At 43.6% G+C, this 22,761-nt stretch overlaps 1 protein-coding gene across 2 annotated transcripts in view; it reads left to right on the forward strand.

Annotated features, from left to right (window-relative positions):
- The first annotated feature begins 1,698 nt into the window (after positions 1–1,698).
- The window catches only part of LOC117520881 (cytochrome c oxidase assembly protein COX18, mitochondrial), a 111,145-nt gene continuing 90,082 nt past the window's right edge, over positions 1,699–22,761 (forward strand). Inside the window, exons 1-2 of one of the 2 annotated variants that reach the window (XM_034182217.1) lie at positions 1,699–1,946; positions 2,512–2,903. In XM_034182217.1, the coding sequence (XP_034038108.1) occupies positions 2,520–2,903 (384 nt within the window). In that variant the 5' untranslated portion in view covers positions 1,699–1,946; positions 2,512–2,519. Of the gene's footprint in view, positions 1,947–2,511; positions 2,904–22,761 lie in introns of those variants that run through there. The other variant, XM_034182220.1, reaches the window with a different exon arrangement.

Below are 22,761 nucleotides of genomic sequence, written 5' to 3' on the forward strand. Positions count from 1 at the left end.
ATTTCTCTCACCAGGTGCTGGAAGGGCAGCTTGTGGATCAGCAGCTCGGTGGATTTCTGTTAACGGCGAGGCTACTACACCCCCCCCCTCCCGATAGCCGGAGCGCTCTTCCGGGCAGCTTTGGATTTCCGGGCGGTCTGTTTGGTTGTGGACATATTAAAGCTTCCTTCAGATCTGCTGAGCCAGGTCTCTCTGTGTCACTTAAAAAGCTCATAGCACTCCACTGCTTGATGGACAATAACTGCTGGCAGCCTGTAAAATGAGCAACCTGCCTCATGTTCATGCGGCGATGCTGCGCTGCGTTCAGAGTCTTCATCAAAAATGACCAAGAGTGGTCTAGAATTACTTGTAATAGACATCTTTAGCATCACCTTATTTACAGGTATCAAGACAATACAGTGGAGAGAAAGTGTTAAGTCATTATCTATCAAAGTACCCACGTTTCCTGAAAGCAACATCATGTGAGGACTGATTGCTCTCCTGTCACTCACAATTCCACGCCCCTCTCAATCGAAGCCACGCCCTCCCACGCCAGAACGGGTCGAAAGTTTGAAACTGAAAAAATAAGAACTGAAAGTGAAAAAAGATCTAAAGGTGAAAAAAAGAAATTTGAATGAAAATAAATTATTTTATCAAAAAAATTACAGAGCTGAATCAAAAATGTATTTAAAATGAAAAATATATATCTTACACTTATTTTTATTTTGATAATACTTTTTAAATGATTATAAAATTCAAGAACAAACACTGAATTTTCAGTTTCAAAATTTATTTTTTCAATCTTTTTTATTTTCAGATTACAAAACTTTAATTTTCAGTTTCAAAATTTATTTTTTCAATCTTTTTTTATTTTCAGATTACAAAACTTTTGGCCTTGATTTAGCTCCATATTCCCTTCTATTTTCACTTATTCATATCTCACTGGGACAAATACTCAGTTCTAAAAATTCTTTAATCAAAGTTTATACAAGTGTTGCGGAATCATCAGCAAGCTTTCATATATATATGTATATATATATATATGTGTATATATATATATATATATATATATATATACACACACACATATATATATGTGTGTGTGTGTGTGTGCGTTGGTGCCATATCATGAACAAAAGTGGATGGATAACAAAAGTCATGATGGATAATACACAAATAGTGGATTTTTTTTAATAGTTGCACTAAAAGAATAAAACACCACTTAACTAGCTAGACGAGAGTTAGTTTTCCCTGCAATGACATTTATTACACACAGCTCTATGAGCTTCAGCCTAATATAAGTAATAAACCTCGTAGTAACAACACCTAATGCTCCAAAACTATGCACAAGTAGACCTAATAAATGTCTTAAAATAGTTCATCCAACACAAAATACAACATGTGGTTGTGTAATTATTATTATTATTATTATCTTTGTCTCTTCAAATTATTGTTCATTACTTTCTATTTCAATCACACTCACAGATGATATGTTCGTCCACAGCCTTTGATCTGGTGATTTGCGCAGTTTATAGCTGCACATGAAGGTATTTTTTTTTAAACAAAATTACAAAGAATAAAGTTGCGTGCGTCTCATTAAAGATCAGAAGAAAAGAGCGTTCGGGAGCGGGACATCGGAGTGGTAATATGGCGGCCGGTTTGCTTCAAAGATATTGGCCAATGAGCGATCCAGTAATATGTAGAGATCAGTGCAGTAAGCAAGACCCGTGACGTCATAGTAAGTCGACGCTTTGCTGTTTGGCGGACATAAACCACGAATCTCAACAAAAACATTTTAAATTAAAATCGAAAAGAAAATAAACTCTACAAACTGATCTGAGTGGAGATTATGTCCGCTGACATACACCGCGTTCTCGGCTAATCGCCTCAGCTAGCTGTTAGCTGGTCGGTTTCCTTCATGTGTCGCGCCACCTAGCGGTCAAAGTCACCTACGTCAAGCTGATCAGGTAACTATCACATCAATAATCATTAGCGTAGTGGTTACACAAACAAAGTTCAGGCTTTGGTCCTTTCTGTGTGGTCCTGTCAGTCCTGTTTCCCACCATCCAGCTCTCCCATTTATTCCTTAACCCTCTACTGATTTGATCATCTGCTGCTTGCTTAAAGGTAGAAAAGCAATGCCTCCACAGTTTGGCTATAATGCATTTTAAAGAGAAACGGGAGATGTGATACCAGAGCAAGGTTTCAGCCTTGAATCGTCTTCGATAGGATTTTTATCCACAGGTGGCCTTCTTCCTCAGGTGGTCTCCTTCTTCTTGTTCTTTCAGCACTTCTCAGGCAAATAATAATAATTAATTAATAATTCATTGCTTTTATCTCAGAATGCACATGTTCAATGCCAATTTTTCAAAGGTTTTGTAGGTTGGGGTGGGGTGAGGTGGGTGGAAAGTGTCAGTCAGGGCCAGCAAGAAAATCCAAGGGAAACCCTGCAGTGTTCTGATTTCAGTTTGACTTGCCGTTACTTGAAGGCGAATGCTTTATCTGTGCTTCTTCACTCTGACTTTATTTTAGGAGTTACCATGCTGGGTCTGAGGGTGATGGCAAGCTGCTCTGGCCTCCTGCAGCCCCTCTTGCTGTATTCCCCAGTACGGTGCGTCTGTTCTGCTGCATTTGTTAGGATTTCTCTCTCCCCTCATTACTTTGGTGCCACGCAACTGGATACTGCTGTTTCATCTGCCCGCTGTCACTCAGTGAGTGTCAGAAAGGCTTCAGGCAGCGGAGCATCCGGCTGGACTGGTGCATTTGCAGACTCGCCACCAGTGCACCTGGCTGAGCAGTTCCTTGTGGGCATACAGCAGGTGACTGGTGTGCCATGGTGGCTGAGTATTGTGGTCAGCACGCTGTCCATCAGGACTTTGATTACTCTACCACTGGCTGCCTATCAGATGGTCATCATTGCTAAGGTCAGTGAGTGTGCAAAGCATGCTGGGAATGAGTTATATATTATCATGTTCACCCAGAATTTAAGTGTCAACACAAATACCCTGCGAGCTTGTTGAGTTTGAAGTTGTGATTCATATATGAACTTTAAATATAATTGTTTCAGCGGCTGTCATTCATATCACGGGTGATCATGTCCCAGGGAAGCAGAGCTGTTAAATTTCAAATGTATTAATTTATATAGCGCCAATTCACGACAAACTCGTCTCAAGGCGCTTCACACAACATGAAACAACAACAAAAAAACTGAATTAAAAATTTAAAACACAATAAAAAAGATGACCATAAAAGAATACAAGAATAAAAACATCATAACACTAATGATAAAACAAGGAAAACAAATGAGTCTTTAAACGTGACTTAAAAGTCTCCACAGTATCAGACTGCCGAATGTGTGCCGGGAGATCGTTCCACAGAGCTGGAGCACGGTAGGAGAAAGCTCTGTGACCGGCAGACTTTTTATTCACCCTGGGAATACACAGAAGTCCTGCACCCTGAGAACGCAGGGCCTGAGCCGGTACATAGGGGCTTACCAGGTCAGCCAGATAGGGAGGTGCAAGTCCATGAACAATTTTATAAACTAATAACAGTACTTTAAAATCCGATCTTGCAGCAACTGGAAGCTAGTGCAGGGACGCCAAAACGTGTGTAATGTGGTCAAACTTTCTGCTTTGTGTCAAAAGTCTGGCAGCAGCGTTTTAAACCAGTTGAAGACCCCTAATCCTGGACTGCGGTAAGCCAGAAAATAGAGCATTACAATAGTCCAATCTAGAAGAGACAACTGCATGAATCAAAGTCTCAGCATCAGCTATACACAGGATGGGACGAATCTTCGCTATATTTCGCAAATGGAAGAAAGCAGTCCTCGTAATGTCTCTAATGTGGAGATCAAAAGACAACGTAGGATCAAAAATTACTCCAAGGTTCCTCACTTTATCCGTATGATGTATAACACACAAACCTAAGCTAAGTGCTAGCTGATCAAATTGATGCCGATACCTCGCTGGACCAAGAACCATAACTTCAGTCTTAGAATTTAAAAGTAGGAAGTTACTAGACATCCAACTTCTTACTGATACAAGGCAATCTTCCAAAGATTTTATGTGAATGAGATTACCAGCAGTTATTGGCATGTACAATTGAGTGTCATCAGCATAGCAATGAAAGGGAATCCCAAAGCTCCACAGTATATTCCCAAGGGTTGCTAATAAAGGGAAAAAAGCAGGGGGCCTAAAACGGATCCCTGCGGAACCCCAAACTTCATGTCCCTATGATCAGAGGAGGTCCCATTACACAATACACAGTAAGAACGACTGGACAGGTGTGACGTCAGCCATGCAAGAGCAGTTCCAGTAATCCCAAAGTGATTCTCCAGCCTATTGAGTAAAATATGATGATCCACAGTATCAAACGCAGCACTAAGATCCAACAGCACCAAGACTGTAGCGGTATTTGAGTCCATTGCTCGCAAAAGGTCATTCACTACTTTAGTAAGTGCTGTCTTTGTGGAGTGATATTTTCTAAAAGCAGACTGCAGTGGCTCAAAAAGATTATTCTCAGTGAGGTAGTCCACGAGCTGTCGCGAAACCACTTTTTCCAGGATTTTAGAACAAAATGATAGATTTGATATCGGTCTATAATTTTTCAATACACTAGGGTCGAGATTGGATTTCTTAAGTAATGGTTTAATCACTGCAGACTTGAAACATTTAGGAACAGATCCAGAAGTTAATGAGAGATTTATAATTTCCAGCACAGTCAGTCCAAGAATGCGCCACAGGTCTTTAGACAGTTCTGTTGGTATAGGATCACATAAACAGGTTGTGCTTTTAGTAGATGTCATGAGCTTCATCAGCATGCCTAGCGAGATACCATCAAAATCTGTAAATCTGGGTAACACCTCAGTGGGCGCATCCACCTCCATAGCAGTATGCGGTGGCTGGCCCAAAGCCTGCTGAGATATGCTCAACCTAATATCCTCAATTTTCTTCTCGAAATAGTCCAAGAAGTCCTGTGCTGAAAAGGGAGAGTGAATAACAGGTGGCTGTCCATGAATGAGAAATGCTACAGTTTCAAACAAAAACTTTGAATTACGCTTGTTTTTATTGATCAAATCAGAATAATAGGCACGCTTTGTAGGCAGTAGTGCATGCTTATAATCTAAGACAGCATCACGCCATGCAAGGTGGAACACCTCTAATTTAGAACTACGCCATTTCTGTTCCAAACCTCGAGCCTTCTGCCTAAGGTCACACAAGTAACCATTGAACCAACGCGACTGCGCCCTGGGAAGGCGTGGCCTTAAAAGAGGAGGCGCAGCCTTATCCAGTGTAGCCTTGAGCACTGAATTCAAGCCATCCGCAAGACTATCCACTGATTGAACATTCTCCAAACCTGAAGCCAAAATTTCAGGCAGTCTGGCTTCGAGTTCAGTCATAGTTGAGGGATTAATGCGTCGCCACAGAAATAGACAAGGCTTTCGGTCCACTAAACGTGGCAACATACTAAATGCACACCTAATAAATGAGTGGTCAGAGACCACCGAGGCAAGAGGCAACATGTCAGTGTTCGTGACAGCAAGGCCACGTGTGAGAACCAAATCAAGGGTATTTCCGCTAATGTGTGTTGAATCCTGAATGCATTGCTGGAATCTCAATGCATCCACAAGTTCCATAAATGACTTGCAAAGGGGATTAGAGGGCGTATTTATATAAATGTTAAAGTCACCAATAATCAAAATGTTGTCCGCACTAGCTGACAGGCTAGAGATGAACGCACCAAATTCATCTAAGAATTCAGAATATGGGCCAGGAGGCCTATAAACAGTGACAAAATAACATGACTGATTTCCATACTTCTGACCCTGACAATATGTAGCATCATGAGCAGAGCGGAGAGTCAGACGCTCAAACGAATTATATTTATGACCCCCAACAGTCAATAAGGTAAACCTGGATTTATAAATAAAAGCAACACCCCCACCTTGCTTTGCACCACGAGACGTGACCAAATGTGTACCCTGGTGGGCAGGCCTCATTCAGAGGAAGAACAGCTGTGGGTTTGAACCAGGTTTCACATAAGCCAATCATGTCCAAGTGATGATCCATAATTAGATCGTTGATCAACAGGGATTTTGAGGACAGTGATCTGATGTTAATGAGACCCAAACTGAAGACTTCTGTTGGTTTGACAGGCTGACATCTTTGAACAGGCCTGAGTAGCTTAAAATCCACTCCACGTTTTCCATCCAGCGCTCGGAGAGTGTCAGAAACCGCTGTCGGCACATCAGGACTACAAGTCCCAGAAGCTGCAGCGCTCTGATGACGTGGGCGCCGAGCGCCGATGCGCTCAGCTGACCAGATAACCGGCACAGACGACCCAGTCCGATGGAATACAAACTTTCTACGGGAGCCTCTTGTGGATGCAGCGACGTCGGCGGAGCAAACCAAGCTCTCTGATAGCGAGAATGTCCCGAGGGACGTTGTTGTTTAGGCTCCGTAGCTCAGCTGCAGAGTAGCTTAGCATCGCGCTAGCCGAGGGAGTGACGTGCGGCGTCATGCAGTGCAAAAAAGGCACTAAACAATTAAAAATGGTTAAAAATGCACACTGAAGGACCAGAACCACGTCAAGTGCTATACCCAAAGATAAAAAAAATCATACTCAAAAGCACTAAAAACTAAGTTACAAACGAGAAAAACCAGAGGAGAACACACAACGCCAGTCTCACACAAACTGTTAGTAATGTCATTTGACACGAACCAGACAAGTTTTACATTCCACATCCAGCATGGCACCAGATTCAGTTACACAAGTCTCTGTCCACAATTTTGAACAAATGTTTGCCTTGGATTAGACAGAAATCATTCAGTTGAATTAACTTCAATTTATTCACACATTCAAACATAAATCACTTTAAGGTGCTACAGCCGCGCAAGGTATAAACCTAAGCAATTGGCCACAATGCTCAGGAAAAGTTTATATATAAGAGGTCTGTGAGAAAACTATCCGACCTTTTTATTTTTTCAAAACTATATGGATTTGATCATGTGCGCTTGCATCAGACAAGCTTGAACCTTTGTGCGCATGCGTGAGTTTTTTCACACCTGTCGGTCGCATCATTCGCCTGTGGGCAGGCTTTGAGTGAGCACTGCTCCACCCCCCTCGTCGGATTTTTATTGTCAGTGAAATGGCTGAGAGGCTGCCGCTTTGCTCCATGAATTTTTTTTCAGAAACTGTTAGAGACAGCCTTTTGGAAACCATTCGAAAGATTCAGATGGATTTCGGTTAAGAGTCTGTCGGTATCACACGGATTAAGGACCATTAAAACTGACTTAAAACGGCCCATGGCGGCGGAGGGCGCACCGCGCCCCGAGCGGCCATCGACAGGCTGGAACGAGCCGATCACTTCCAAACTTAAGGCTCTGTTGATGCAGGACGTCGTGTGACTAGCAGAGAAGTTTCACAAGAGGTCGGGATCAGCACTTTATCGGAACATTCCACTGTTAAAGGAGATTTTGTAATGAAAGACATGCGGAGGATTTTGCGTGTCGGCACGGAGCCGCTCATTGCGCGCAACAAAAAAAAACACCTCTGTGTTGGAAACCATTCAGAAGATTCAGACGGCTTTTGATGGCTTTTCAGTCAAGTGAGTATCCGAGAAATTGTTTAAACAGCTGGGCATGTCCAGCTTGTCCTGTGAGACTTCCAACATGGAAGTGTTGTTGTCCAGCGGCTGTGAGCGGCTGCGTCCCGACGCGCGAATCCGTCTGCACGTCTTTCATTACAAAATCTTTAACAGTGGAATGTGCTGATAAAGTGCTGATCCCGACCTCTTCTGAAACGTCTCTGCTAGTCACACGACGTCCTGCATCAACAGAGCCTTAAATTTGGAAGTGATCTGCTCGTTCCAGCCTGTCGATGGCCGCTCGGGGCGCGGTGCACCCTCTGCCGCCGTGGCCCGTTTTTAATCCAGTTTTAATGGTCCTTAATCCGTGTGATACCGACAGAATCTTAACCGAAATCCATCTGAATCTTTCGAATGGTTTCCAACTGGCTGTCTCAGTTTCTGAAAAAAAATTCATGGAGCAAAGCGGCAGCCTCTCAGCCATTTCACTGACAATAAAAATCCGACGAGGGGGGTGGACCAGTGCTCACTCAAAGCCTGTCCACAGGTGAATGACGCAACCGACAGGCATGAAAAAACTCACGCATGCGCACGAAGGTTCAAGCTTGTCTGATGCAAGCGCACATGATTCAAATCCATATAGTTTTTGAAAAAAATAAAAAGGTCAGATACTTTTCTAACAGACCTCGTATATATATATAATTTGTAGTCAGAAACAATTGAGATAGAATGGAAAATGGTAATATCCCCCCCCCCTTCATTGCATGAACCTGAGATGGTTCCTGTTTTGTTTGTCAGCTTCATTTAATTTGTTTATCAACATCCATTCCTGCATTTAAAGTCCTGCAGCACATTCCAAAAAAGTTGGAATGTGGGGCAATGTAGGGCTACTATTGAGGTTTAAAAATTATAATATTGATGTTGAAACAGCTTATTGTAATCATGGTTTGGTACAAAAGCAGTGTCCATGTAAGGTCTTTGAGAATCAAAGATGGGCAGACAATCTCCAGTTTGTCAAAAATTGCATGAGAAAATTATTGAAATGTTTAAAAATAATGTTTATCACAGAAAGATTAGAAAGACTTGGCATATTTGTCTCTCTGCAATGCATAATATAATGTGCCAAACGTGTGTGTGTGTATTTGTGGAGTTGGGGGGAAGAATGTCCAAGTGGTAACATGCTAGATCACATTTTGAGATGAATTTTTTTCTGTTATTAGAAAAATGGCATTCTTGCTGTATGTAGTGACTCTGTGGTCGCCAAGTTCCTGCTTCACATGTTCATTTTTTAAAAAAGAGATAGACTTTTGCATTCCCTGAGACCAGAGCGCAAGCTGCAGAGCAAAGCTGAAAGCAACGTCTCTACATCTAAGTGAAAGAAAAAAAAAAATTCCTTCAAAATCCTTCATTAAATAATCTAGAGTGCCTTCTCTGTCCGTAGCTGCCATTACTTTCAGAAATTAACGCTTTATTTTACAGTTTAAAGGCTTCATGTTTCCAAAATGCTTAGTGTTTGTCATGATTCAGCCGGGTTGGGCCTGGCTGTTATTGTTTTGAAGCCTTTTTTCCACGTTTGTGCTCTCCTTCATTCCATGTATCATTGTCATGCTTCTGCTGGTCTTGTTTCTTGTCTGGTTATTTTCCTTTAGTTATTTGTTGCACTCTGTTGGCCAGTTATTTTGTGTTACTTTATTGTGCTTTAGTCACAGGGTTTTGTTACTATTTATTTCAGTGCTTCTTTTCTGTATGTTCAATTTGTTATTTATTGCACCTTCTGTTTATCAGTTATCTTGCTCCTGGTTATGTTCCTTTAGTTATTTGGTGCACTCTGTTTGCCATTTAGTTTGTGTTACTTTATTATACTTTAGTCACAGGGTTTTTTGTTATTTACCTGCAGTGCTGCTTATTTGATTATGTTCCCTTCGTTAGTTATGGCATTTTCTGTTTATCTGTTATCTTGTTTATTGTTTGCATTATTCTCTGTTTTTCAGTAGTTTATTTTGGCTGCTCTCAATTGTGATGTCTGTTACGCTTTTATGTCTGGTTTTGTTCTCATGTTCATGCTCTATTTTTGTCCTCTGTTTGATTTCTGTTCTGTTTGCCCTCACACCCATCTGTTTTGGTTCATTTCACTTCACTGTACCTGCCTCACGTCTTTCACTCACACTCTTGCCACTAGCTCATGTGTTTTTGTCTTTTACATCACTCCACTCAGTTTCCCTTCCTTCACTGTCTTGCACAGTGTTTACTCTTTTGCCAGAAGCCACACCCCTTCTAGATTGTTCCTCACGTGCACCTTGTTTACACCACCTGTCCCTCGCTTCTCACTAATTAGCCCACAAGTATTTAAGCCTCCACAGTCTCACGGCTCACTGCCAGATTGTAGTCTTTGAACTCTTTCCAGCACCATTCACAGTCTTGTTTTTGTCTTGCCTTGTTCTGAACATTGCTCTGTACCTCGACCACGCCTTTTGCTTCATCCCGGATGTCTGAGTTTGCTTGTGCCTCTGAACCCTGCTCGTTTGTGACTACGCCTCAGTCTAATCCTGTTTGTACCTCTGCCACGCTGACTGATAACCTGTGTATCGAAACCAAGCCTGGAATAAAGACCATGATTTCTCCCACACTAAAGCCTTGTCCGGGGGTTTGCATTGTGGGTCCAGCCGTCCCTGGTGACAGGCTCCTGCCCACCCTGACAGTACAATCTGGCCAGAATATGGACTCTGCAGACCCCACTCCAGCCAAGGATACTGCTGCGGTACCCCCAGATATTGAGTTGACAAAGAGGATTTTTGCTGACCTCTCATTTTTTTTTTTGTCTGTTTTCGTGACTGTCACACCCCTGTAGAGAAATTTGATTTTCTTGACCAGGCTTGGGATTTGGTGAACGCAAATCCGTGGCTGTTTGATTATTTCCCAGAGCTTCTGAGCCTGGATGACGTTTTTTGTCTTCAGAAGCGTCCAGATTGGATGAAGCGACCTGAGGCCTACTTGCCGTCTGAGGATGACTGCGAGTCTGACTGGACAGATGTGGATGAGGACGAGGACTCTGAATCAGAGCAATTAGCTTTGCAGAACTTGGCTACGTCTTTGTTCAAGATTCAGGACTTGTTTTTTTTGACTATCAGGACTGCTATATCTGAACCAGGGCTGCTAACCACGTTTCTGGAGTTAAGAGACATAAAAACGATGTTTGAGCAGGGTGAGGCCCCTTCCTGCATTGAGGACCCCATGGACCTTTTATTCGAGTCCGAACTCACCGCCACCTGTGGTGAGGAGCTGCGCGTCATTACGCTTTCTGATGCCGCTCTCGCCCCACCCTGGTACGACATAACACCGAAGCCGACCACTTACCTCACGTCTCCTGTTCCAGAGATGTCACCTCCTAAGCCTGTTCCACGACGAAACCCGGCGATGTCCAGAACTTCGTACCCAGAACCCACGAAGCCACTCATCCCCGTCGCTACCTCCACAGCGCGTCCGGCCCTCATCGCTCCGGTACCGGCGCCACGAAGATTGCGTACACCACAGCATGAGCCTCAGGCCCCAGCTGCAGAGACCCCCGCTCCGATGATCACCTCTGGTTTTGTGTTGCCCAACTCCTCTATTGCGAGCACTCCTCCAAAATCAGCTGATCACATATCTTCGAGATCGCGGATTGAGCCATCGGGAGAAGTCCTGTCGTCATGGAGCTCTGAGGAGCCCGTGTCTCATGAGCAACTTAAGCCGCCCACGTCTTCTGTGTTTCCAGTCTGTCACGGCACGCGGCCCGCCGCCAGAAGAGGAAACAGTCGTGTGTGGCCTGCTGCTTGAAGTGGAAAACGTCACGGCGCGATCCGCGTCGTCTTGTCCCTCTATTGGAACGCCCACAGCCGGCCCAGCTTCTCTGCTACCTGCAGCCCTCTCTGATTCTGCTTCCACATACATCGCGGTCTCCTCATTGGTGACGTCACGCCCATCTGCTTCCTCTCTCTCGCCTGCCGTCATCATAGCTTCACTATACTCCACCACAGATTTCCCCCCGGTGGCTACTGAGGGGGACTTCTCGCCTTCTGGGTTTCGGCCAGCGGCGGCTCTAGAGGGGGGTAGCCGCCCACATACTGACAGCAGTCCTGAGCTTCTGCAAGCTGTTCCAGTGTCAATCCTGAGGACAACCTCAGAGAATTGTGACTGTGGGACGTCAGTGTCACTTCTTTTCCCATCTGGTTTATGACGTTGTGTATACTTGCCTGTGACTCTGTCAGAAATCTGTTAAATCTACCGCATCTGAATCGGAAGCAGTTTTCATGGAAAACTGTGAGAGGTCCGTTTAACATGCTACGTCAGAGTCTGAGATGTATTTCTTGTAGGCCACTTATTCAATTACTGCTTTTTATGTGCTTTTGGATGAGTTCCAATATTCCATTCTGGGGGCTCTCTCAGGGGAAAGGTCATCATTGTGTAGGAATGAACTACACATGTGAGGTTGCGCAGTTTGGTCTGGGGTTCCTGCTGCTGCGGCTTCTGATTTGCTCAGTAGAGTTTTGTATTTCCCACATTTTGTGGAAAAGATGGGTTTTCTGACTCGCTCCATTGCTGGGGAAATTTCTCTCCCTTGCAGCGTACCCTGTCTTGCAATGGGATAATAAATCTTTTGTATCTTTTGTTTAAGGGGTATACTGTCTCATGGAAGCTGTTGCTAGGTGCTCTCTATAGCATGTTAATCAACTGGTTAAGCTCTCTTCGAAGCAAATTGAATTGCTGGTTCTCGAACGCAGTTGAGGGGAGTATAGTTGAGATTTGGAATTGGGGAGCTACGTCACACATTTCCCGGCGCATTGGGCATTTAGGGTGGATTGGGTCTTATATTTGTTGTATGGTTGGGTTGAGCATCTGAGCGCGGCTTTTCGCCTCTCTTCAGTTGTCCTCTATAATGCTCTGGTAACGCTAATTGAGCTTCCACTGAATACATTAAGTCTCCGGGGCCCATACGTAGTAGGGTCAATTGATGCCTGGGTTAGTATTCTGGACATTAATGATGTTTTCCTGCTCATTGGGTTGATGTTATTTCTGGGGTTCTATTATTGTACCTGTCTCAATGGCTTCTCTTGTTTCGTGGGCACCACCTGTATTCGTTCAGTTTTCTCCTTATGGGGTTCCAGGTGTTTCGGCTTTAAGTCTTTTCCTGCATGCCTGTCTGCCTCTGCCTTGGGGATCTGTAACCCCACTGGTCGGCTCCCTAATTCAGTCAGTTCTGTTGATAAGCCTCATGGTCGTCCCCCGGACCCTGTCTTAGGTCGGTCCCCTGACACTGTCATGCCCCGGGTCCCATCGTTTGGCCGACCACCTGCTGCAGTATGTTGCCCTGTTTTTCCGCCCTCTGGTTCCCTGGCCTGTTTTGTGGTCATGTTTTCGGTCCTCCTCGGGGTCTCCACCTTTTGGGCCTGGTGGACTACCCCTGTCCCTGGTTCCCCCCGTCCTGGGTCCCCCGGCCGCCCGCCCTTTGTCGGGTTGGGTCTGTGGTTCCCTGGGGCCCGCCGGTGGCTGTCCGTTGGGGGGGAGGTGCTGTCATGATTCAGCCGGGTTGGGCCTGGCTGTTATTGTTTTGAAGCCTTTTTTCCACGTTTGTGCTCTCCTTCATTCCATGTATCATTGTCATGCTTCTGCTGGTCTTGTTTCTTGTCTGGTTATTTCCTTTTAGTTATTTGTTGCACTCTGTTTGCCATTTATTTTGTGTTACTTTATTGTGCTTAGTCACAGGGTTTTGTTACTATTTATTTTCAGTGCTTCTTTTCTGTATGTTCAATTTGTTATTTATTGCACCTTCTGTTATTCAGTTATCTTGCTCCTGGTTATGTTCCTTTAGTTATTTGGTGCACTCTGTTTGCCATTTAGTTTTGTTACTTTATTATACTTTAGTCACAGGGTTTTTTGTTATTTACCTGCAGTGGCTGCTTATTTTGATTATTTCCCTTCGTTAGTTATGGTATGTTCTGTTTATATCTGTTATCTTGTTTATTGTTTGCATTATTCTCTGTTTTCAGTAGTTTATTTTGGCTGCTCTCAATTGTGATGTCTGTTACGCGTTTATGTCTGGTTTGTTCTCATGTTCATGCTCTATTTTTGTCCTCTGTTTGATTTCTGTTCTGTTTGCCCTCACGCCCATCTGTTTTGGTTCATTTCACTTCACTGTACTTGCCTCACGTCTTTCACTCACACTCTTGCCACTAGCTCATGTGTCTTTGTCTTTTACATCACTCCACTCAGTTTTCCCTTCCTTCACTATCTTGCACAGTGTTTACTCTTTAGCCAGAAGCCACACCCCTTCTAGATTGTTCCTCACATGCACCTTGTTTACCACCACCTGTCCCTCACTTCTCACTAATTACCCACAAGTATTTAAGCTTCCACAGTCTCACGGCTCACTGCCAGATTGTAGTCTTTGAACTCTTTCCAGCACCATTCACAGTCTTGTTTTTGTCTTGCCTTGTTCTGAACATTGCTCTGTACCTCGACCACGCCTTTTTCTTCATCCCAGATGTCTGAGTTTGCTTGTGCCTCTGAACCCTGCTCGTTTGTGACTACGCCTCAGCCTAATCCTGTTTGTACCTCTACCACGCTGACTGATAACCTGTGTATCAAAACCAAGCCTGGAATAAAGACCATGATTTCTCCCACACTAAAGCCTTGTCCGGGAGTTTGCATTGTGGGTCCAGCCGTCCCTGGTGATGGGCTCCTGCCCACCCTGACAGTGTTTTCTTGAAGAAAACACTGCAAAGACAGTGCTTCAGGCTGAGTGAGGGAGGGAGGGAGAGAGAGGAGGATGGGGAGATCATTCATTATCACATAAAAAACAAAAATTAAGTTTTCACAGAAGTGTTTACAAACTACACTGTTTACAAATGATCACAACCATTTGTGTGAACAGTGAAGTTTATTACCAAACGCTCATTAAAGCAGCGCAGCAACTTTAACCGCAGCTTTGTTATGATTTGGTGCTATGTAAATGGTAAATGGACTGCATTTATATAGCGCTTTTCCATCTGCATCAGACACTCAAAGCACTTTACAAATAATGCCTCACATTCACCCAGAGACACTCACTACACACCGGGAGCAGTAGAGGATTAAAGACCTTGCCCAAGGACCCGTAGTGATTTTCCAGTCAGACTGGGTTTTTGAACCAAGGATCTTCTGGTCTCAAGCCAGAAGAGCCTTAACCACTAGATCACGCTTCCCTGTAAATGTAAAAGAAATAAATTAAATTAAATTATTTCTTACTACTTTTTACTCTTTATTTTACTTTGTTGTACCCCCTCGCTTTTTAAGGAGGTTTGGACACCATTGGCTCTTTTGTCTGAGAAATTATTAATAGTATTCTGTCGTGTGGAATGTCTTCTTTTGTATAAAAGCTATTGTGGAGCCACTGACAAAAAAACGGATTGGATCCCACGGCTTTTCAAATTATCGCCCTAGCGTCAGTTACCCGCTTGTGTCGAAAATTTTAGGGAAATGCGTCTTTGCACAGTTGCAGCCTATTTTAGATAAAAATGGCTACATTGGATCCATTTCAGTCAGGGTACAAAGCATTTCACAGTACTGAGTCTGCACTTTTAAAGGTTTTAAATGATCTCCTTTTAATAACTGATTCTAGCAGGTCAGTCATTTTAGTGCTTTTAGACCTCACTGCAGCTTTTGACAGTCGACCATGCAATTCCACCTGAGAGACTGTGGGGGTCAGGAGGACTGTTCTGGAGGGTTTAGGTCCTACCTGCCGGAGAGGTCTTTCTCCATCAGGCTGGGGGACTCCACCATCGTCTTCAGCCCCTCTGCATTGTGGAGTCCCCCAGGGTTCTATCCTGGGACCCATCCTCTTTGTTCTACATCTCCTCCACTCAGAGAGATTTTTTAAAAACATGGCATGGCCTACCATTTTTATGTTGGTGATTGTCAAATCTACATGCCCTGTCACTAAAAACAGCCTTTGCCCCCTGACGCCCCTACTCGACTGTCTGTGTGATGTCAGGGCTTGGTTGTCACAGAATTTTTTAAAACTTAATGAGGGCAAGACAGGTTATGTTTTTGGAAGTGCCCCTCGTTGACCTTGGGACCTCTCAAGGATTTTTCACGTTCCAAAGTCACCAGCCTTGGCGTCACCATAACAGCGATTTTAAATTTGCTAAACAAATTAATAGTGTTTGAAATTGTGCTTTTATCAACTCCGGCTTTTATCAAAGGTAAAACCGTTTTTGTCTTTTAACCTTTTTGAGCAAGTTGGTGCACTCTTTTATTTCAGTCGTCTTGGACTACTGTAATGCACTTTATTTTGGCATCAGCCAAGGGGCTCTTTCTCTCTGCAGTTAGTCCAGAACGCTGCACCGCGACTTTTAATAGGGGCCTGGAAGTATGATCACATAACCCCAATTCTAGCATCTTTGCACGGGCTTCCTATTAATTTTAGAATTGATTTATTGTTTGTTTTTAAAGCTTGAATGGAATGGTCCCTAAATACATTGCTGACCTCCTACAATTTACTCCTCCGGCGCGTGCTCTGAGGTCTGAGGGCCATTTCCAGCTCGTGGTGCCTAAGACGAGGCTTAAAACCGGGGGGACCAGGGCTTTCTCTGTGCTGGTCCCAGACTCTGGAACGCTCTGCTTCTCCATGTCCAAACAGCCCCACAGTGGAGTGTTTAAGTCTTGTCTGAAGACACACTTTTGTTCTGTGGTTTTTAACATCTGCGTGAGTTGTGTGGTCCGCTGTTTTATTGTTGTTTTTGTTTAGGTTTGATTTTAGTGGTTTATCTTTTGTATGCTGTATTTATTTATCTTTGCATTTTTTATTTATTTTTATTATTATTTTTCTTATTTCTAATTTATTTCTTGACTATTGGGGTTTTATCTATCGTGATTCTATGTGCAGCACTTTGGAACATCTTTGTTGTTAAATGTGCTATATAAATAAAGTGGATTGGATTGGCTTTTACTTCAGGCAAATATCGATCTCAGCCTCCAAATCTTGTCAATATTCGGTATCGGTATTGACCTAAAAATCCAAATCAATCGACCCCTACCCCATACTGTTGGACACCTTAGTGCCTAGTCACACATGGTTGGAATGAGCATGAGCCAAGCCGAATCAGGCGGAATGTAAAAAAAAAACACAATTCGTGCCACATCTGGGAGGGAATAAGAATTGCGAAGGACAGCCATCTGAATACCCAGACTGCGCTCCGCCCCGCCCTGCCCCAACTCATTCATGCACATTCTGCATGCATCAGCTCTCAACTGTAGTCCAAATGTATTTGGAACACAGTATGAATAGTAAGAATGCTGTTAGTTTGCAGTAAAATATTACAAATGCATGCCAAATGCCGTACGACTGCGGTTCAAATGCCACCCGAAGTCTGGGTGGAGGGCAGTTAAGGGGAGGAGTGTGGCAGAGTGAGCGCTGTAGTCCGCTATCTTTTGGTGACCTACCGTGTATGTTTGCATGTCAAATGACATCCAACCTATGAAATGATGACATGTAAACCATTGGCCACTGACTATCACATCATTGTAGTGCACGTACACCCATGTGATCAGACTACTATGGCCATCAGATCACCAACGTGCACACGTGTCATTACCAGTGCGACAGTGATAGCCCCCAGCCTGTGATGTATCACAGTATACCCACAATTAGGAGAACCTGGACTACATGTATCAGGCCATATATTGGATATCATATGTAATCCTGAGAAGTGTCAAGGCAGGTGCTGATATGAAAGCACCTGCCTTGAGGTTTTTGGAGGGAACCCATCTGCCCCGCTCTCTTACCTTTTTTGTTTGCTTAACTCTTTTCAAAATGAAAGCTTCATCTGAGGCTTTATTGTCATCTGATTGGTCATTGTTTATTCGGCAAACACTTCCTTCTGTGCTGGCGGACGTTTCTCATCGGGGGCACAGTCAGAGGCAACGCTCTGTCAGTGTTCGGGACACACGGAACAGAACATTTACACCGGTTGTCTTGTTGGGGATTACAAGTTGGGGAAAATGCACTGGTGCGCTCATCAGATTTAAGGCTTACGTTTTAGCCTTTTCGGCTGATTCTCACCTTGGATTTGGACTTTCTGCCCAACATTTGATTTGGCGGTGAATCCGCCTCATTTTCCTGGAGTTGTCGCCCTTGCTTGTACCGGTGGATGGATATTCTGCTCCCACTTTGCTGACAGCTTTAGGGTCCACGCCCGTGCCGCGGTGCTCACCACGGCAACCTCCGCCAGCTGAAACATGCTACATCATCAGCCGGCTCAGATGTGTTTGGCGTAGCCCTGCTAAACACAAGGTCAGTGGTCAATAAAACTTTTATTTTAAATGACTTCTTCACCTCCCACAAGCTGGATATTATGTTTGTGATGGTGACCATACACCGTTTTCTGAACTTCTTCCCCTGATTGTTCGTTCTTATCTCACCCTGCTCCACGGGCGGCGGCGGCGGTGTAGCCTCCATGTTTAAATCCGAACTTCAGTGCCATTTGTCCCAGCCTGCTACGAACTACAGCAGCTTTGAGCTGCAGGGTTTTGAACTGAATCTGTCATTTCCCATCCTTTGCACCATTGCTTATCGTCCACAAAAATATAATGATGACTTTTTAAATGAGTTTGTGGACTTTGTGTCCAGGGTCGTGGTGAAATACGATCATATTTTAATCTCTGGTGATTTTAATATACATGAAAATTCAGTAAGGTATACGAGGTCTGTTAGAAAAGTATCAGACCTTATTTTTTTTTTTTTTCAAAACCTGATGGATTTGAATCACGTGTGCTTGCATGAGCCAGCCTTGAACCTTCGTGCGCATGCGTGATTTTTTTTCACACCTGTCGGTTACGTCATTCATCTGTGAGCAGGCTTTAGAGTGAGCACTGGTCCTCCCCCCTTGTCTGATTTTCATTGCGAGGAAAATGTCTGAATGATTGGAGCAGCGCTGAATCAAATTTTTCCAGAAACTGTGAGAGACAGCCAGGTGGAAACCATTCGGAAGATTCAGATGGCTTTCGGTGGCTTTTCAGTCGAGTGAGTATCCGAGAAATTGTGTAAGAGCTGGACATGTCACAACATGCCCTGTGAGACTTCCAACACGGAGGTGCGTTTTGTTCTGCGCCATTAGTGGCCTCCATCCCGACGCGCGAACCCTCCACATGTCTTTCATTACAAAATCTTCTTTTACAGTGGAATGTGCCGAAAAGTGCTGATGTCCACCTCTTCTGCAATTTCTGTGGTAGTCAGACGACGTCCCGGATCAACACAGCGTTCACTTTGGAAATGATCTGGTCGTTTCAGCCTGTCGATGGCCTGAGCCATTGTGCACCATCTTTAAACTGTTGTAACACTCCTTAATCTGCGTGATGCCCATAGGATCGTCACCGAAAGCCGTCTGAATCTTCCCAATGGTTTCCACCTGGCTGTCTCTCACAGTTTCTGGAAAAATTTGATCCTTTCCTTGCAATGAAAATCCAATGAGGGGGGAGGACCAGTGCTCACACAAAGCCTGCTCACAGGCGAATGACGCAACTGACAGGCGTGAAAAAAATCAGGCATGCACACAAAGGTTCAAGGTTGGCCATGCAAGCACACATGATTCAAATCCATCAGGTTTTTGAAAAAAAAAAATGTCTGATACTTTCTAACAGATCTCGTATCTTATATATTATATTCCACATTCTAAGGTGGAACTATGCCAGTATACAAAGGTATATCTAAAAGGAAGAGTAAAATAGGAAAGTAGAAAGAGTAGAGTAGAGCCACTTAGGTGGCCTGGTCTTGGAACCAGGGATGGTAGGTCTGTTGTGATTCCCGTCCTCTGGTCAAGGACTTTTTAAACCTGATTGAGTCCTTTAATTTTATCCAGTGTGTTTCTGGCTCGACTCATGAAAAGGGCATATTTTAGATCTTGTGTTGTCTTGTGGTTTATCTATCTCTATTGAACAAATCTGTGTAACTCTGTGTGTTTCACTACACCCTGCTATTGAGGTGGGTGCCATTACTGAGGTATTACCTAGATTTACAGAATTTGATAGTATCTCACTAGGCATGCTGACAAAACTTGTAACATCAACAAAAAGCACAACCTGCTTATTTGATCCTATACCAACAAAACTGTTTAAGGACCTGTGGCCCACTCTTGGGCCGACTGTGCTCGAAATGATTAATCTCTCATGAACCTCTGGATCTGTTCCTAAATGTTTCCAATCTGCAGTGATTAAACCATTACTTAAGAAATCTAATCTTGACACCAAGTTGAAGAAGAATATCATCAAGGAGTCTTTTGTGGAGTCGCTAAAAGAATGTCTGGAATCCACCATCCTTTATATCCAGGATGTGAAAGCAGACTGGAAGGCCCACAGGGAGCTGATCTACAACACAGCTACAGAGACCTTCGGGCGTGCGACCAGAAAACACAAGGACTGGTTTGATTAAAAACTGAGATGAGATTCAGCAGCTCCTGGACGAGAAACACCATCTCCACAAGGCCTACCTCAACAACCCCAAGTCCACATCAAAGAAGGATGCGTACAACAGCATACTCAGAAATGTACAACGGAAACTCCGCCATATGCACTACACATGGCTGAGCAACAAAGCCAATTAGTGGGGCGGCATAGCAAAAGCAATTGTGCATTTGTGACAAAATTTGGCACACATTTTCTAAATTAACTAATGTTTGTTTTCAGCTATAGGGCCATCCTGGAGCTGACCTCTAATGAGCTAAGGTCAATAAAGAATTACACAAGGGTTCAAAATTTAAAAATGCTCCAATCATGTTGAAAACTATACCACAGGAAGCAGAAACTTGTGTCCCTAGGGTGAATAAAAAGTCTGCGAGTCACAGAGCTTTCTCATCGTGCTCCTGTTCTGTGGAATGATCTCCCTGTATCAATAAAACAGTCAGATTCTGTAGAGACTTTCAAGTCCAGACTTAAGACGCACTTATTTTCCCTTTCGTAGGGCTAGCATACTGGTATACTATGTTTCTATGCTTTTTAATCTTTTAAATTCATTTATTAGTAAATGGAGCGGGCCACGGCCTCAACTTATCTAAAGTCTGGGTCTTTAGTGAAGCTTGGGGCTAGTGGCCGGCAATCACCTTAATATTTCTTCCTGTTTTTCTTGTGCTTAATGCTGACAAAGTATACCTTATTTGTTGTCTTTCTGTCGCCTGATTCAGTTTTTTCTTTGTGTCTGAGGCGCGGTTCCATCCAGAAGTAGGAGTTGGGTGTCGTCTCCCCCCCAGCCAGCCTCCCGTCCTGGACACCAGCATGGACTCCCAAAATTCCTGTATATTTGTATTGTCAGTTGTCTGTAGCATGGCCCAAGCATGCTACAGACCCCCCTTTGAGTGTGGTCTGCTTGAGTTTTCTTCATCAAATCATCAGAGGGAGTTTTTCCTTACCACTGTCGCCTGTGTTTTTGCAGCGGGGATTGGTAAGGTTAGACCTTACTGTGAAGCACCTTGAGGCAACTTTGTTGTGATTTGGTGCTATATAAATGAAAATAAATTGAAATTGTAGTGTGATAACCAGAAGGACAGTATGTATCATGGCATACAACATAAAGTTATTATTATTACTGTGATATATGTATAAGGAGATATGATGCTGTTAGTAGTATTACTATATATTATTATTAGTATAATATGAAGTTAGCAAAATAGTAAATTAGCCATGAGACATAGTGCACCAACAACTCCTCCAGTTGACATGACCTTAAGTCATGTAACCTAAAACAAAAAAACAAAACAAAAAATACAAACACTCAAAAACCAATCTAACTATCAAAAACAACAAAAACACCAGAGGACATGAGCCTGTGTGGGCCTTCTTGTGGTGCCTGCTGTCCCCCCAAGCAGGACTCAACGCCCCATTCGAACTCAACTCAAACCACTGAAACCAGGCTCTCCTTAGGTAAGCAATGCAGCATGTGAAGAATTTTTGCAGGATTTTACTCCGCTTATTGCAAAGCATGACATATGATAATCCTATCAGCATGTGTAATAACACGGTGAAAAGGAATGAAAATATCCTACCTACACATAAAAACTGAAACAACAAAAACAATCTCGGCTGTCCCTGCAAACAGCGTGAACATGTATTACCCTTAGCAACAAGGTGAGATCAGGAAATGTAGACCTGACCGTTGACCGTATTCTCACTATATCAGGTGGAAAGCGGTGCTGTTGCCTGGATCGCCCATCTCTCCAGCATGTGGTCCATTCGGGTCCGTTATCCAACATCTGAAACCTCAAGCAAAGATTCAGTTTCGATCTTCTGGTACGGGGGAGGTTTAAGGGAATGTCGTTCAGCAATAGCAATATCAGTAAGCCTAACACACAGAGCTCTTGCACATGGAATGCAGCAGCAACCACAAGTAATAACGACATTAAATACAATGGCAAGGGGAAGCACCAAACTTCCTATCAATCCACCCCATTGTTCAAACCACTGGCCATCCAATTCTCCCAAAGATTTTGAATACCTGCATGCTCCCTCATTTCATTAGACAGGGCTTGGAGTCCCTGTAGACCTTTGGTCAGACTACCACCCGGGGCAGTTTTATTGGGGATGAAAATGCAACATGAACAAGACACAGACCCCACCCCTTTCAGCCAATACGGCGTCCAGTGCCAATCGATTTTGGTATGCCATGAGGGACGTGGCAGCTAATTGTTCGTGAATCGGATGAAACCATCTTGGGTGAAATTTGTTAGACGCTGTCGTGTAGCGGAAATATGTTTTTAGGATATTTTGAAATTATCACTTGTGGATAATTTTACCTCGAATAATGGGGGCACCACCTATGACTAAATGATATTATAACAAGGTTATAATATCAGTGATTTTAGGGTCAGTCGATAGGAAATATTAAATCTGTCTTTAATCATCCAGTCGTAAGTTCTGCAGGTCGGGTCTAATTCCTCTGTGAAACCATACAAACCACAGACAAGTTCATACGTTTAAAACATTTATTTAACTCAGTCAGGAGTTAAATAACAGGACATAGTAGAGAAGCTTGAATCTTCGACTGGACTGGGTTGCTTGACGCGAGGACGTTTCGCTTTAAGCAACCCAGTCCAGCCGAAGATTCAAGCTTCTCTACTATGGAAACCACCTGGACAACTGAGAGACTACACAGAAACATAATAGGACATATCACAGTAAGCAATTTGATGATGATGACA

This window comes from Thalassophryne amazonica, chromosome 11 (genome assembly GCF_902500255.1).
Source record: "Thalassophryne amazonica chromosome 11, fThaAma1.1, whole genome shotgun sequence".
Classification (NCBI taxonomy): domain Eukaryota; kingdom Metazoa; phylum Chordata; class Actinopteri; order Batrachoidiformes; family Batrachoididae; genus Thalassophryne; species Thalassophryne amazonica.